Source organism: Sphaeramia orbicularis, chromosome 13 (assembly GCF_902148855.1).
Source record: "Sphaeramia orbicularis chromosome 13, fSphaOr1.1, whole genome shotgun sequence".
NCBI classification, from domain to species: Eukaryota; Metazoa; Chordata; class Actinopteri; order Kurtiformes; family Apogonidae; genus Sphaeramia; species Sphaeramia orbicularis.
This window is the reverse complement of record NC_043969.1, coordinates 47,758,091-47,773,167: the sequence shown is the minus strand read 5'-3', so window position 1 is coordinate 47,773,167 and position 15,077 is coordinate 47,758,091. Positions and strand designations below refer to the sequence as shown.

Sequence of the window (15,077 nt, the reverse complement as noted above, 5' to 3'; positions counted from 1 at the left end):
TCGTCCTCGTCTGTTTCGGTTCTTTTCTGTCTCTGTTCCCTGTGCTTTACCACTGCAGCAGACTCAGAGTACATCTGCTGCAGAGGAGGAGAGGGATGCTACCGTGAGCTGTGGGGGGGTTGGGTCGGTGGGTGGGTGGGTGAGGTGGTGGTGGGGGTAAAACAGAAGCAGCTGTAGTCAAGTCGTGCTTCAATCCCTTCAGAAATCTCTTTATTTCAGTTTCTTTTCCCTCTCTCCCTGTCATCCATCCTCTCTAACTCCCCCCAGCTCGGCATCATTAGCCGTGACCGCTTCCTGCATCCACCCCCCCACCCCCCATCCACCCTTTCCTCCTCCACCTCATCCCTTTCCTCATTTCCAAAAACCCCAGTCTTCAGCTCCTCCTCTTTCACATTTCTCCTCCGACCAATCGGCTTCGCTCATTCGCCCGCTCGCTGAAGGTGTGAGGAAGGGGAGGGGCATTTGCGCCGGCTCGGCTGCCAGCCATTTTATTGTTTTGGGTGTTTTTTGTTTTTTTTTGTTTTTTTTTCTTCTTCCTCTTCTTCCCCTCCTCTCAGTCATTCCTGCCCTCGTTTGCTCGTCACTGATCCACCCCCTCCCCTCCCCTTTTATCCTCCTGCTTGAGCGTTCAGCAAATCCTCAGCAACACAGTAAGGAACACCAGAAAGAGGAGAGGGAAGGGGGGCAGCATCCAGCCTGTTTCCTCAGCCTCCAGTGGGTTTTTTTTTTTTTTTTTTGGCGTTTTTTCCTCTGCCTCTGAAGCGCCGGCTCACCAGAAAGCACCCATCCTGCTGCCCGCTCTTCTTTTTTTTTTCCCTCCTCCATCCTCCTCATCCTCCTCTGCGACGGCAGGGCTGCGAGGATGCGGATACCAGCGGCTGCCTGCCTGCAGCTGCCACAACAACCCCGTGGGCTGTTTCCGTTAAACGCCGCCGGTAAATGCTCTCGTCGTACCGCCACACTGCAGATGACGGCGGTGGGGGTGGGGGGTGGGATGGGAGGGTAGGTTAAGGGGTGACGGTGGATGGGTGATGCAGGTAGAAACGCTGGATGCAGGTGTGAGGATGCTGATGACGGATGCTGACCTGAATATGTTGCTGATGATAAATGTGCAGCTTTGACTGTGTGTGGATGTGGGTTTGCGTGGGTTGTTTACTGTGGGGGCTGGTGGTGACGCTGTGGACGCCTGGTGTTGTGAGTACATGTAAATTCCTGCCGCCATGCTTGTTGGTACACGTGTGTCAGCCTACATGTGCCTGCTGTGCGTCATTAAATATTCATGTCTGTGTGTTTGACCTTGTATTTCCTCCTGTGTGTGTGTGTGTGTGTGTGTGTGTTTGTCTTCTTTACACCGTTTATTCACATTTTCATTCACACCTGATCATAAATACTTATCGTGGTTTATTTTTAGAACACCATACGTCCTGCTGTTTTGGTTTACGTTACAGGTTTATTTTGTGTACTTATTTTAATAGTTGCTCCATTTCTTTTTCTGTTACATTCAGTGTTTTTTGCGTTCACTTCAATCAAAACCTTAGAAAAAATAAAGAATCATCATCTTAATTAAATCAAAATTTTAAGAAATGAGACTAGAGATCACAGATTACTGTTTTTTTTTTTTTTTTTTTACCTCTTTTACTGTATTTAGGTCAGTTTACTCTTACTTCATCCTGTTCTTCCAGTTTCACCTTGTTGCGTCTTTTACGTAACTTTACTTTTGCGTCTTACATCAGTTTTAATCTTTTTGCACATTCTATGTTTATTCATTATGTTGCATATTTTTCATTTTATATATTGTGTTGCATCTTAGGTCTGTATCTTGTTTTAACATTCATTCTTTTATGTTCTTTTCATCTTTAGTGTCTTTTTTTGTCATTTCCGTCACTTTCGTTGAGTTGTTTATTATATGTTGTTTTGATCTTGTTGCATATTTTACATTTTATTCATTTTCTTTTATGTCTTTTATGTCATCATAATTTTTATCTTGTTACATCTTGTACTCTATCGTCATTATTTGTGTGTTTTATATCATTTTCATCTTTTTTCTTCCAAACTGCATTTTACACCAGTTATTTACATGTATTCGTAGGATTAGTGGATCAACAGGTATTAAACAGTTCAGATCAGTAGATGGTTTTGGTCAACGGTGGATGTTTAGGTCTTTATAGATTAAAAACACAATCACTGTCCAATTGATTCTCGCTCTTTTATCCATAAGACGAAAAGCTTGGAATGACATGAGTTCTTGTATTTTATTTTGTTTTATTTAATTTTATTTAATTTTATTTGGTATTATAATAGAATTGTGTTCCAGGTAGAGGCGGTGGTAAAGATGGAGACTTGCTTCCCCAGTTCTGTCCCAACTCTGGGTACATTCTAATAATACATTTCACATATTGAGGATGTTATTTGTTATTATTCCAAATGAGAAAATATTGTTGAAAATGTTATTTATTGAAAATATGCATTGTTGCCAATGTGTCCAGACTTTAGGGACACCCTGTAGTTCCGGTTCATGTGAGACCTGGACCCGTTTCAGAGCTGATGTCAGATACTCGTTCATGTCGTTCGGTGTTTCTGATTCAGTCTGATCTGACCCGGGTTCCTCTGCTGGTCTTCTTTTCCAGCTCGGGGACTGGGTGTGTGAGAAGATGCTGATGGCGAGGGACAGCAGTCGAGACGAGACCCAGAAGCTTCACAAGAAATGGCTGAAGCACCAGGCGTTCATGGCCGAGCTGGCCCAGAATAAGGAATGGCTTGACAAGATTGAGAAGGTGAGTGATGGTCTTTTTTCTTTCTTTTTTTTTACCTGTCCTGTTCAGCAATGTGGCCTTGAATATACAGTTGGAGAAAAAAAATATTAGACTACCCTTGTTTTTATCAGTTTCTTGTTCATTTTAATGCTTGGTACAACTAAAGGTACATTTGTTTGGACAAATATAATGATAACAAAAATAGCTCATAGTAGTTTAATTTCAGAGCTGATATCTATCCATTTTCCATGTTTTCTTGATAATAACCAAAATCACTTCAGTTCTTCCATCAATATCTATGGCATTGTACTGACTAAAACAGTGTTTTTAGACATTCCATGTTTTCTTTTCTGTCTGTTTTAGTCACATGATACACACAGGAGTTAGTACTTGATTGCATAACCATGGTTTTTGATGACTTTTGATGGTCTAATAATTTTTTCCGCAACTGTAAGTGTACTGGGTGCCATGAGTTGCTTGACGGTTTTGATCTAAGAGTGATGGTCTTCAACTTCCTGTCAGATGCAGCTTTGGGGCTTTTTCTTTGGAAATTTGGATCTTGACTAAATTCCACAGCAGCGTGTTGAATGTTGTCGTGTAGAGTCGTAGATTTCTTTCACTTATTTTATTATTCGCTCAGATTGTCAGAATAAAAAGGCCTCATGTTTCCGTCTCAGTCAGAGCAGATGGGTGTGATCAGTTGATCAGAGCAGTGGAGTGAACGTCTGATGATCGATCCAGGAGGAAAGTATCAGCCGTGTTGTTTTTCTGCTCATGTTTGACCCATGTGGGGGTCACATTAGGTCATATGACAGGTTTCCAGAGGGACAGAGACAGATGGTCGAAGGCTGACACATGTTTTTAGTTGGAAAGTTTAGAAGACTTATCGATCGTTGATTGATGGTTGAAATGCCTGTAATAAATAAAGGGAAAAAAAAGGAATATTTCTCCCTTACCATATTTTCAGCCCATCTTCATTGTCATAAAAAGCTGGAAAACAACTTCTTTTTTTTTTTTTCTGTTATATTTCGGGTTGAATGGGCAAAAACGGCGAAACTAATGTCACTTTCTGTGTCTTTTATTTGTTGTTATTTATTTTTTTCTTAAAGGAGTTATATTTTGCTTTTTTAAATGGAATTATGCGTTTTCAAGCATTTCCCTGTGCTCTACATAAACTGTAAATGCTCTGCTTGGGTCTGAATTCTTCATTAATTCAACTCCACAGGTCCATCTTCAACCCTATTTCTGAGTAATGACACCAGAAAGGTGGTTTGGAGCGCTGGCCCTTTAAATGCAAATGAGCCGCTTCAGGCCCCGCCCCCTCCAGGTTATTGACCGTGCTTTCTGTCCCGTTCAGCCACTTGTGTTTGTTAATACAACCAACAACTGAACATTTTAGGTAATCAGCTCAAAGTTTGGACATATTTTCAGTTTTTACTACAACCACTGCTGCTGACAAACAATTAGGTCGTACTCGGAGAAATGTTCGTCTGAAGTCTGGACCTTATACGTGCAAATCTCGTGACGCAACTAGTTATAAAGCATAGCAAATTAAGCAGGAATTAAAAACGGGTTGTAGAAATCCACTCGATTTTTGCCGGAATGAATATAAAGATAGTTTTGCAGCAACTGGAGGGTTCAAAGTCAAACTGTGTGAACTATTAGGGTCCAAATACACAAATAAATGAACCAAAGACTAAGAAAAATGGGTTCAGATAAATAGGAGCCCTTTAACATAGAAATATTCATTACAAATATTATAGTGACTTTATTTCATATTATAGCTACTACTGTAAAGTCTTCCAGGCCTTCATCACATTATCTCTGTAAAGAAGAACCTTTAATATAACACAATAGATAAAGATCTGACACTGGCATAAAGACATCTGATATGATGACACCGAGGTCCCACCGATATGTCCGTGTATCCTTACTCATGTAAATAACTGGAACTTCTGAACAGAAAGGTTTCAACAGACTGATGAAATACTGTAACAAAAGACCTCTGTCCAACTGTCATGAGTAGATTAGATTAGATGAGACTTTATTGATCCCACAGTGGGGAAATTCACTGGTCAAGGCAGCAACAGAATGAAGTGAAAGAGAAAATGTGCAGCATAAAGATATTATAAAAGACAAACAATATAAAAACAGTAATAACTAGTAAACAATAAAGCTCTATAGACTATATACATATTTACAAAAGACTGGAATGGAAAAATGTCAGACAGAACAGATGAGACACAAGTACTAGTGTCAGATCATCTGATGTTTGAAAATGTAAAGGGTTTTGCTTCGTACACATTCACTTAAAGAAGAACCTGAGCTGAAACACCCCGCAGGAAGCTGAAGGATGAACACTTCAGCAGCTGAAGAACTGAGGAGATTTCCACCTGTTAGTGATTATTTGTAGTCAGTCCAAAATTTCCAACAGTTTTCTACACAGGCCTCCATGAAGGTAGATTAATTCTCCGATTCCAAGAATGGTGTTGTGGTGGTGTAGTATTTATTAGCATTTCCCTTTCACAGCTAGAAGGTTGTCAGTTTAATTCTCAGTTGGACCGAAGCCAGAGTTTAGTTGGGGTTACGTCTGGCCACAGTACTGATGAAGATCTGGAGTTAGTGTCCTGGAGTTCATTGCTAATGCTAATGCTAATACTAATGCAAGATGTTATGTGTATTTAGGGTAGAATATAGAAAATGAATTGCCCTACAGGGATAATAATAGTATCCCTGTTACTATTCTTCTATTCATAATGATAATAATAATAACAATAACAGTATCCCTGTTACTATTCTTCTATACATATTAGTAGTAGTATTGCACTACCGCTGCCATTGTAAACAGATTGATGTATGTACTTTATATTCTATTATATTCTATTATAGTTTATTCTTTATTCTTATTACCACTTTTTTTTATTGTTGTTCTATTTTTCCCTTTTTTTTTTTTTAAGTGCATGGCATTTACTAACAAGGTGAGAGAGAAACAGTATTCCAATTCTTTGTATGTCCTGTGAATCTTCTGAATTGGCATAAAAAAATCTTTTAATAAAATCAATTCATCTTGATAATATTACAAGAATACAGTCTGAATATTTCATGAAAAATACACCAGTTTTATTTCAAGAAAAAAAATAAAAAATAAAGTCATTATTGTTTGAAAACAAAGCAATAACATTTGTGGAAATAAGTCATGTATGTGGAAAAAAAAGCTTAATATTACTCATTACTTGACTTTTTTCCCCAGTTCCTTAAATGAACTTACTGACACTGTTGTACATGTTTCATATAACTAGTTCTTTTATGAGGCTCCAAATCCCTGAACACACTTGACTTGATCAAACCACATTAAATCCAGCAGCGAGTCTTCCAGAGGATATGCCGTGACCTTCGGCTCAGTGTCCTGATACGATCTGTTTCATGTTAAGTCAGTGTAGACGCAAACCACAACAGCACTGACTCAGATAAATACACAGGGTTAGAGTCAGTGGTTTTACAAACAGTCAGCTTTAAGATGACACTACAGCCATGAGACGCAAAGAAAATAATAATAATAATACTAATAATCACAGAAATGACCAACAATAAGGTCAGGTTGTTACCGTTTAAAGGCAGGTTTTGGGCCTTAGTAAAACTTGAAGAAATCAGACAAATGTTTGTGGTTTTAAGTTATTAGTGAATGATGAAAAAGATGAAAACAATGTAAGAGATTAAACAAAATGTGTAAAAAAATATATGAAATCAGAGACAAAGTTGTAACAAGACAGAAACTATATGAAAATAGGCTGAAAAATACAGAAATAACACAGGAGACATAAAAAAACCAGGACAAAATAAAGCAAAAATGACATAAGAGACATAAGCTGTCGGACAAAAACAATTTAAACGGAGTTGCAAAACAATGAAAAAATCATGAGACATAACAAGGTGTTAAAAAAAATGATAGAATGACGTAAGAGGCGTAGAAATATTGAACAAAACTAAAATGATGCAATAGACATAAGATGTAACAAGACAAAAATGCAAAAGTATCATCAAATATAATCAAAATATGAAGAACAGAACGTCATAGGAGACATAAAAACACGTATTAAGACGTAACCAGATGTAAGACAAAAACTAGATAAGAGACACAAGAAGACACTGAAGCATTATATCAGCAGAGAACCTAAACAGAGGCTTACATATCACAGTGATGATCTTAATTTCAGTATAATGTCCCATAAATATCCATCCATAGTGTTTCATCTTCTCTGCAGTGACGTGTGTGTGTAAACCCTGTAAACCCGGGGTTCGTGTTTCCCCGGGCGTCCTCGAACACATCACACCTCCATGACCCTGTTTAGACCAAATCACACATGGTGTCAACTCTGAGAAGCAGTGAAGGCGATAATTGAATGGCATTTGCTCATGTTATAATCGTACAGATGGACCGAGACGGTACATGGCACGGTGTCTGAAACGGAGGCTTCTGACTGGATTTACAGCACAAAGACGAATCTGAAACCCTGACGTTGACTGACACCAACCGGTCTCTGAGCTGTTCATGGGGCATTAACTGTAGTCCACACTCAGACGTAGTATTTAACAGTAAAGAACCTTAACACTGGATGTAACTGATGTACAGGGGGTCCAGAGAGTCTCTTTACAGCTTAAATTTATTACAAAAGCAAATGAGTAGACATATCTGTGGAAATTATTACTACAGGAAAAGTAGATATTGAATTTTTTTGCCTCATCTAATACACCTCTCAATGGCCAACATTAGTCAAGATGGTACTGGATTTTAAGGTTGCACCGATCAGATATTGTAGTAACAGTAGTAGTAGTTTATTCAGTCGTTAATTACTTTAAACAACAAACAAAAACAACATATCTATCGTTCCATTTACAATGCGACCGAAAGGGTTTAGGCTGAAGTAAAGACTTATTTTGCCTAACCCTTTTTACAATTAACACAACACAATGTTTCCACAAGAAAACAAACTTAAAAAAAAGTTAATTGTAATCATTGCTAAATATACAGCAGAGGAGAATACATATTTGATTTTAATTCAAGTAAATCATGTCCTTATCTCACCTACCAATATTGATCCTAGTTTTTTAAACAAGTATTTTCCTTAGTCAATCCTGAGCTCTATATTTTTGAACAATAGTTAATTTGTACATGTCCTTAAAAGTTTTAATTGTTTTAGACTGTTTGAATTGATCGATATCGGCCCGGATATCAACATTTTAGCTGGATCGGGTAAGACGAATCCTTCCCCTTTAAATCTTTGCGACACGGGCTACATCATGCATGCTGAATGTAATTCGAAAAGTAACTCATTATTGATGTCAATGGCATCAGTGATCTTTTGCGTCAGGTTGCTGATGTCCCAAATCTGGATTTTGGATCAGCCTGATTCATAGTGGTCAAGCTCAGGTCACTTCTACTGATACTGTAGATCACTTATTCTTGTAGTTTGGATAAACATTCTGGTTTTTCATTGGTTCAAAGGTTATACAAGAAGTAGAAATGAATCATATGGCCCTTTTAAAATGGATTGTGGTGTTCCTCAGGGTTCAATTTTGGGTCTTCTGCATTTTAAACTTTACATGATGTTACTTATAAACACAAGTTGTCAGTTTTTTTGACATATTTGGGGGTCGTCGGGTCATGTATAACTTTGTGGTTTCTCTGAGCCTGAACGAGATATTCAGTGTGTAGGCTGGTTCTACTCCACTTTTAACTAAATTTAAGTACATTTTCAGTAAATCCTCAAAGGAAAATGTATATTTCCATCCAGCAGCCCTAGAGTTTCCTCTTCATATTCATCATACTCCAGACGTTTAAAGCCTAGATATAATATTTGATAAAAACAAAACAAAACAAACGACTTATGGTGTTAATTGAGCTGATAGATGTAAAAAACTAGAGTCTGGCTTTGGTTTTAGTCTATAGAACTGAACCTCTGATCTGGACCATATTTTCCTTTCTGTAATTCTCCACAGTTTGTCAAAGCCTTTGTGAAGCTCTTCGTGGTCTTGACTTCTCTTTGTTTTTTGCATTAATTCAGTGAGTGTTACAGTTTCCTTGTTTCTTCACATGAACACCCACAATCATTCAGTAAATCTGTCTCCATTGCACTTATTCACATTCACTGCTCATCAATAACTTCACTTAAACTTTCTTGCAACAGTTCAAGAGATTTAAAGTGTTTTCCTCTGTTTTTTTATGCGCAAAAAGAAAATGCTAATAAATCTCACTGGATGGAATGAGTCCAAGTGAGTGGCTGCTGAAATTGAATTGCATTTAAAGGACACATGGAGGTTAACGGGCTGAAAGATCCAACCTGTAACTGTTACCAGGCTGCGGTTCTGTCTGTTCAGAACATACATTAAACACAAAAATGTGAAGAAAGCCTGAAACCTGGTGTAAAGACCAGACTGAAGCTCTGTGAAAGGGATCAGTGGCACATCGCATATGGCCACAGTGAGTGTATTTCTGGCAGAAAAAGTCCTTGAGTGCGATGCCATGCAGCTGCAGCGGCGTAATGACTCCATCCTCTGCAGTCTGACGCTGGGCAGGGCTGAAACTCAACTCCCCTGGTGAAAAACCAGGAAACAGAGCCAACGTTCAGCACTCGCTTCTCCCACATCAGGATAAACTGAATGCACTGGAAGGCAGCATTTGACATGGCAAGGGTATCAAGCACGCCAAAACCACCCCACCAAGGGGTCCAATCCAGTCCGTGGGATGAATTTGCAAAGTGACAGAATTGTAAGTGCAAATTCATATGTTTGACACCCCTGTCCTAGAGGGACCAGTAGAGGAAGTTTCATGCAGTGTTGTGAAGTAACGCAGTACTAATACTTCACAACTGTATTCGAGTATGTTTTGGGAGAATTTGTACTTTACTGAGTATTTTTTATTCTGTTTATTCTCACTTTTACTAACTCAATTACATACTTCTACTCCAATACATTTTGCACAGTATTGTTGCTCATTACAAAAAATAAATTGAAGGAAATTTGGTGTTTTCACTGCTGAGATTACCGGTTACTACTACAAAGTCAGTAAACTGATTTGTCATTGGGCCTAATCGTGTAATGCACAAATGCAAACAATGGTCAACACTCAACCTGTCGGCAATCTGTTGATGTGAGCAACAGCGTAACATTCCAAATTCTGACTGCATTTGGTTGTTATTAACATTTATTTGTACTTCGGCTGTCATTACTTGAGTACATTTAACTGTAGATTACTTGACATACTTAAGTACAGTAAATACTAGATATTTAAAGACTTTTACTTGAGTACCATATCAGTTGGTGACTTGAAGTTCTACAAAGTATTTTTTTGGTAGGGTACCTGTACTTCTACTCAAGGGTGTCTTTTCAGTACTTTTTACAACACCAGTTTCATGCCCTTGGCTCTCCAACAGTTGGGGTCTACCACAGATAAACCCTCTGTGGTCGTTTATGGTCAATAGTTTGGTCAACTAAGTCAACTTATTTGCAGGGCTCGTGACTGCGACTGAATTACGGTCGCATGCGCCTGAGAATTTCGGTAGTGCGACTGTTTTTGAGATTACGATCGCACGGTGCGCCAATAAAAAAATGAGCGAAAATTAATACGTGCGCCTAGAATAATGGCTGCAGAAGTAACTCGTCAGCTGAAAATAAACAAGCTCCACGCCCCGCTGACTGAAGCGGAAAATCTAGTCCCCGCCCCCTTGCGTGCGCAGGCGGCATAAACAAAGGGATCAAATAACTCCACCGACGTTTGAAACAATCTCCTGACTTCAGGCGTGGTGTAGACCACAGTGACTAGGGTACGTTTACTCGGCAACACTCCGCAAAGATTTCTCCTTTACGTTATAAAATCATTCCGCGTTAAGACGCCGCCGCTATGATAACGATCTGCGTTAACATGAGTCCGCGAGGACGGCTGAATACGCTGTAGTGGCCATGCCAGACCAGTAGCTGGTGATGTAGAGCTGTAGTGAAACAGTGGTGGTAAAACAGGCGCCTGCGCACAAACAATTTCTGGTTTAGATAGCCTTTAAATGAGGAGAAGAAGAAGAAGAAGAGGAGGAGGCGGACAACACTATTTACCAACAACAATGGCGAGTGGTCGTACAAAGACGCAGGACTTCTTTGTCTGGACAGACGAGCTGAGCACAGTTAGCAGCACGTATGTTGTTCTGAAACCGGCCATTGTTGTTGTGGTTGTTCCTTCTTTTTCTGCAGCTTTATTGTGTCATAGAGGCTGGCAAACCAGCTTGGAGGCGCATTACCGCCACCAACTGGCCCGGAGTGGGTTAACTGGCGGTTCTTGGCTGCGCGCGCATGCGGTGACGTCATATTTACCCCGGAACGCTCCGACTCGCGTTAACATGGAGCTGGAATGCGGAGCGTATCGATAACGTTCCACCCTGGACCCTGGTATCAAAAGTCTCCGGATTCAGGCACTCTAGGCACCGTTTCCATGTTAACAGAAGGCTAATCCGCGATGAAATCTTCCCGGAGTCGACTGAAGCAGACGCCGTGTAAACGGCCCCTAAGGGCCTTTAGGCCATGAAATAAAAAAGTTGGTTGTTGCAAATAATGGTGTGATTCGTCTTTCTTCTCCAAGAACCAACTAAAGTATATACCACACATTGACAATTGTTTTGCACCTGTGTCAATGTAAGCTTTTTCTTTCATACTCTATTCAAATACTTTATTCTAGGTTGTTAACATTGCTTAAATACATATAGGAATATTACTTGGTATGGCCAAGAATTTGCTTGTTCTCCAAATTTTTTATATAATAGTGGTGCGCCTAGATTTTAGCCTGTGCTCCTAACTTTTTAGGGTTAGGAGCACAGTGCTCCTAGGTCAAAAAGTTAATTTTGAGCCCTGATTTGACATTTAAAATCTTAAAATTCCAATGAAGTTGTAAAGTTGAGGTATGACATCATGTCCACTACTGTATCTTCACCCAGAGCTCGCCCATGTATAACTCATTAAGTATAATGAACCTCTGCTTGTAGTGAAAACCCTGTTTATTGTTTATATGGATCCCCTTTAGCTTCCACCATAGTGGTTGCTACTGTTCATCGCTCATTGGCTGATAGGACATGAGCTATAGTGAAGGTGCTGTGTCCGGTGTTGTCTTCGTTGTCATTTTTGTCATTGTCGTTTTCATCATTGTCTTCGTTGTCGTTTTCACCATTATCATTTTCATCGTTGTCTTCATTGTCTTCATCGTTGTCTTCGTCATTGTCTTTGTCCTTGTCTTCGTTGTTGTCTTTGTCGTTTTCGTCAATGTTTTCATCGATGTCTTCATCGTTGTTTTCGCGGATGTGCTCGTCGTTGTCTTCGTTGTCATCTTTGTTGGCGTCTTCATTTGCAATTTCTTTGTCAAAACTACTGGTCGGATTCATTTAAAATTGTATATATTGCTTCCTTGGGACAATGTCTACAAAGTTTGGTCACAGTTTTGAAAATTTTAGATTTCTGAATTTTTGACAAGTTTTTAAAATATTATAAAGATGCTTTTACTTATAATGATCCATATTTTGTTGGTTTATAGCATGTAAACAGTTGGAAAAATCAATATATTTACTATTGATCACTGATAGAAGTCATATATGAACTTGAATGGATTGAATTAGTTGAGTTCTCCTCCAGTGAAAGTACTGCCCACTTCTATTGGGAGGTTGATCTCCTACATCCAGACCACAGGACTCTAACATAGAACAGAACCTGACAACCTCACAAATTCAACTTGATTTTGATTCTTGATAGAACATGACACTCAGATTCAGGGACATTGGTCTTTTGTTTTTTTCTTCCATCGTGACCATCATCGATGTGTTCCTATACTGTATGTTCGTGCTGGTTACCTAAACCAGGAGGTATTGTGATCACTTTGTGTTTGTGTTTGTTTGTTTGTTAGCAATTTTATGGGAAAACTATTACAACCATCTTTCCCAAATCTTCCCCACAGATAGGCCTAGGCCCTGGGACGAACCCATTAAATTTTGGGCCAAGTAGGCCAAAGTTCAGGGTCACAGCAAGGTCACAAAATCTCAAATTTTCCTATCTCTCATCATTGAGGAATTTTTGAAAATTCATAAAAAAATTCAAAATGACTCCGATTAGCCTCCAATTGGATCCACCCGTAGCTTAGAACAATATCTTGTATCTGGCACAAAATTGTCCACATCCACTGTGGAATGTGGACTCTGTGGACATTTCAATTTAATGTTGAAAATCCCATTTACCACACATTTTTCATTATAACTCAACAAATATTGATTGGAATTTAATATAATTTGACATACACATGACTGGTACCAAGCTTCAACATTTTCTGCTGTATGGAACAACCTTGAAACTGTTTAATTTAAAAAGAAATAGTCGATCCACACATGCACACCGTTTGGGGTGCTCGGCGGAGGTTTGCGTTCTCTGAACACTTGTTCATTTCTGTATTTCAGAATGTGTGATATGAGGTAAAGAGCAGCATCATGACATCTGAAAGCTCTGAGCTCTTTATGGGTTCATACAGATCATGTGGGTCCAGATCCTGGAAAGTGTTGACAGGAAAAGAGGCAGGGTTGAAGTTAAATGCATGGTGAGTGATGGAGGTTTTACATAAATGATGTATGTACATGTTACACTTGACAACGGTCCAAGAGGCTTTGCATGTCTTTAGTCTTCGCAGTAAAAACCTAAAATCGTCTGATCTGCCATTGCTTCAGAGGATAAAGAGTCTATTGTGAGTCTATTGTGTTACTACGCCCACAACAAAATTACTAAGTGCATTTCTTTGTCTTAATCTCCTCAAACTCCAGGGATTCATCTCTCTGGAAGTAAATCTCAGGTTTTAGGATGTCAACATTTTATTCCTTATCCCCATTTTGTTCACGTTTAGACGATGTCCACATTTACATTTAGAAGAGAAGACATGAGTTGAAGATTATTTTGTTCCATTTTTGTTTATTTTATTGTTTTTTGCTCATTTTTATTGTTTTTTTTTTTTTTTAGTTTTCTTGTGATTTATGTTGAATATTTGATAAATTTTTGTTGGTTTTTTTTTTCTTAATTTTGATTTAAAAAACATTCTTACTGAACTTTACTCTGTATATTCAGAATCAGGGGGAATAAATACATAGTTTGTGAGTTAGTCAGACATTAAATCTAAATGTTAAATCGTTGCCTCACTGATAAAATGTCCCACATTTGGTTTGTTGGTCTCTACCTCAAACACACAAAAACTGAATTAAATGATAAGAATCTGTGACTCGTTAAGGGGTTTTAGATTAGTGGTCCAGGTTCGGATCTGGATTTGGTTATGGGTCCGGGTTCAGTTTCAGGTTCAAGCTGGGGTCCAGTTTCGGGTCCAGGTCCAAATCCAGATCTGGGCCTTCCTCTGTGTACTCAGTGACTTGTCTTTGTTTATGGACCTCGGTGCCAGACTGATTCAGGTTCAAGTCCAGGTCCGGGTTCAGTTTCAGATCCAGGTCAAGTCCAGGTACAGGCTGGTCCAGCTCCAGGTCTTCTTCTGTGGACTCAGTGACTTGTCTGTGTCTATGGTCGGGGCTCATGGTTCTCAGTATCAGACTGATTCAGGTCCAGGTCCAGATTGGGATCTAGGTCCAGTTCTAGGTCTTCCACTGTATGACTCAGTGACTTGTCTTCGTTTACCGGTTTTTGGCTCCTGGTCCTTGGTACCAAACTGATTCAGGTTCACATCCAGGTTCGAGTTCAGTTTCAGATCCAGGTTTAGTTTCAGGTCAAGGTCCAGGTTGGGGTCCAGATCCAGGTTCAGGTCTTCCTCTGTGGACTCAGTGCCTTGTCTTTGTCTTTGTTTACCGGTTTCGGCTCCTGGTCCTCGGTACCAGACTGCCGTCTCACCAGGTCGTCTTGCTGTTGGCAGATCCACACATTGATCTCATGATGTGGAATGAACAGGTGACCATGTCCACTGGCGTTGCTTAGCAACCGTCTCATAACACCGTGGTACCGGGCATGTTTTGGCAGAGCCAGAGGGCGAGTTACTGATCTGTTTGGAGAAGAGGTGTAGCTGAGATCTGGACGTGAAAGACTCATTTTATAGAAAACATCTGATTATTAGAGCTATAAAGTCCACTTTACTTTTTTTCTGTTACTATATGACGTTTTTTATACTATGACTTTTTCTTTTAATGTTTAACCTTTTTCTGAATATTAACACTTTTTTGGTCAAAATGTTGTGAGTTTTTTCTCAAAAAATTACAACTTTTTCTCCAAATACTGACTTTTTTCTCTCAAAATGTTAGTGTTTATCTTAAATATTTCTTTTAC

The 15,077-nt window shown here is 39.2% G+C and overlaps 1 protein-coding gene across 1 annotated transcript in view; it reads left to right on the top strand.

The window, feature by feature from the left end:
- sptbn4b (spectrin, beta, non-erythrocytic 4b) overlaps positions 1–15,077 on the top strand; it is a 135,796-nt gene that overhangs the window by 71,485 nt on the left and 49,234 nt on the right. The window contains exon 25 of the mRNA XM_030151484.1: positions 2,628–2,774. Within this exon, the coding sequence (XP_030007344.1) occupies positions 2,628–2,774 (147 nt within the window). The remainder of the gene's footprint in view (positions 1–2,627; positions 2,775–15,077) is intronic.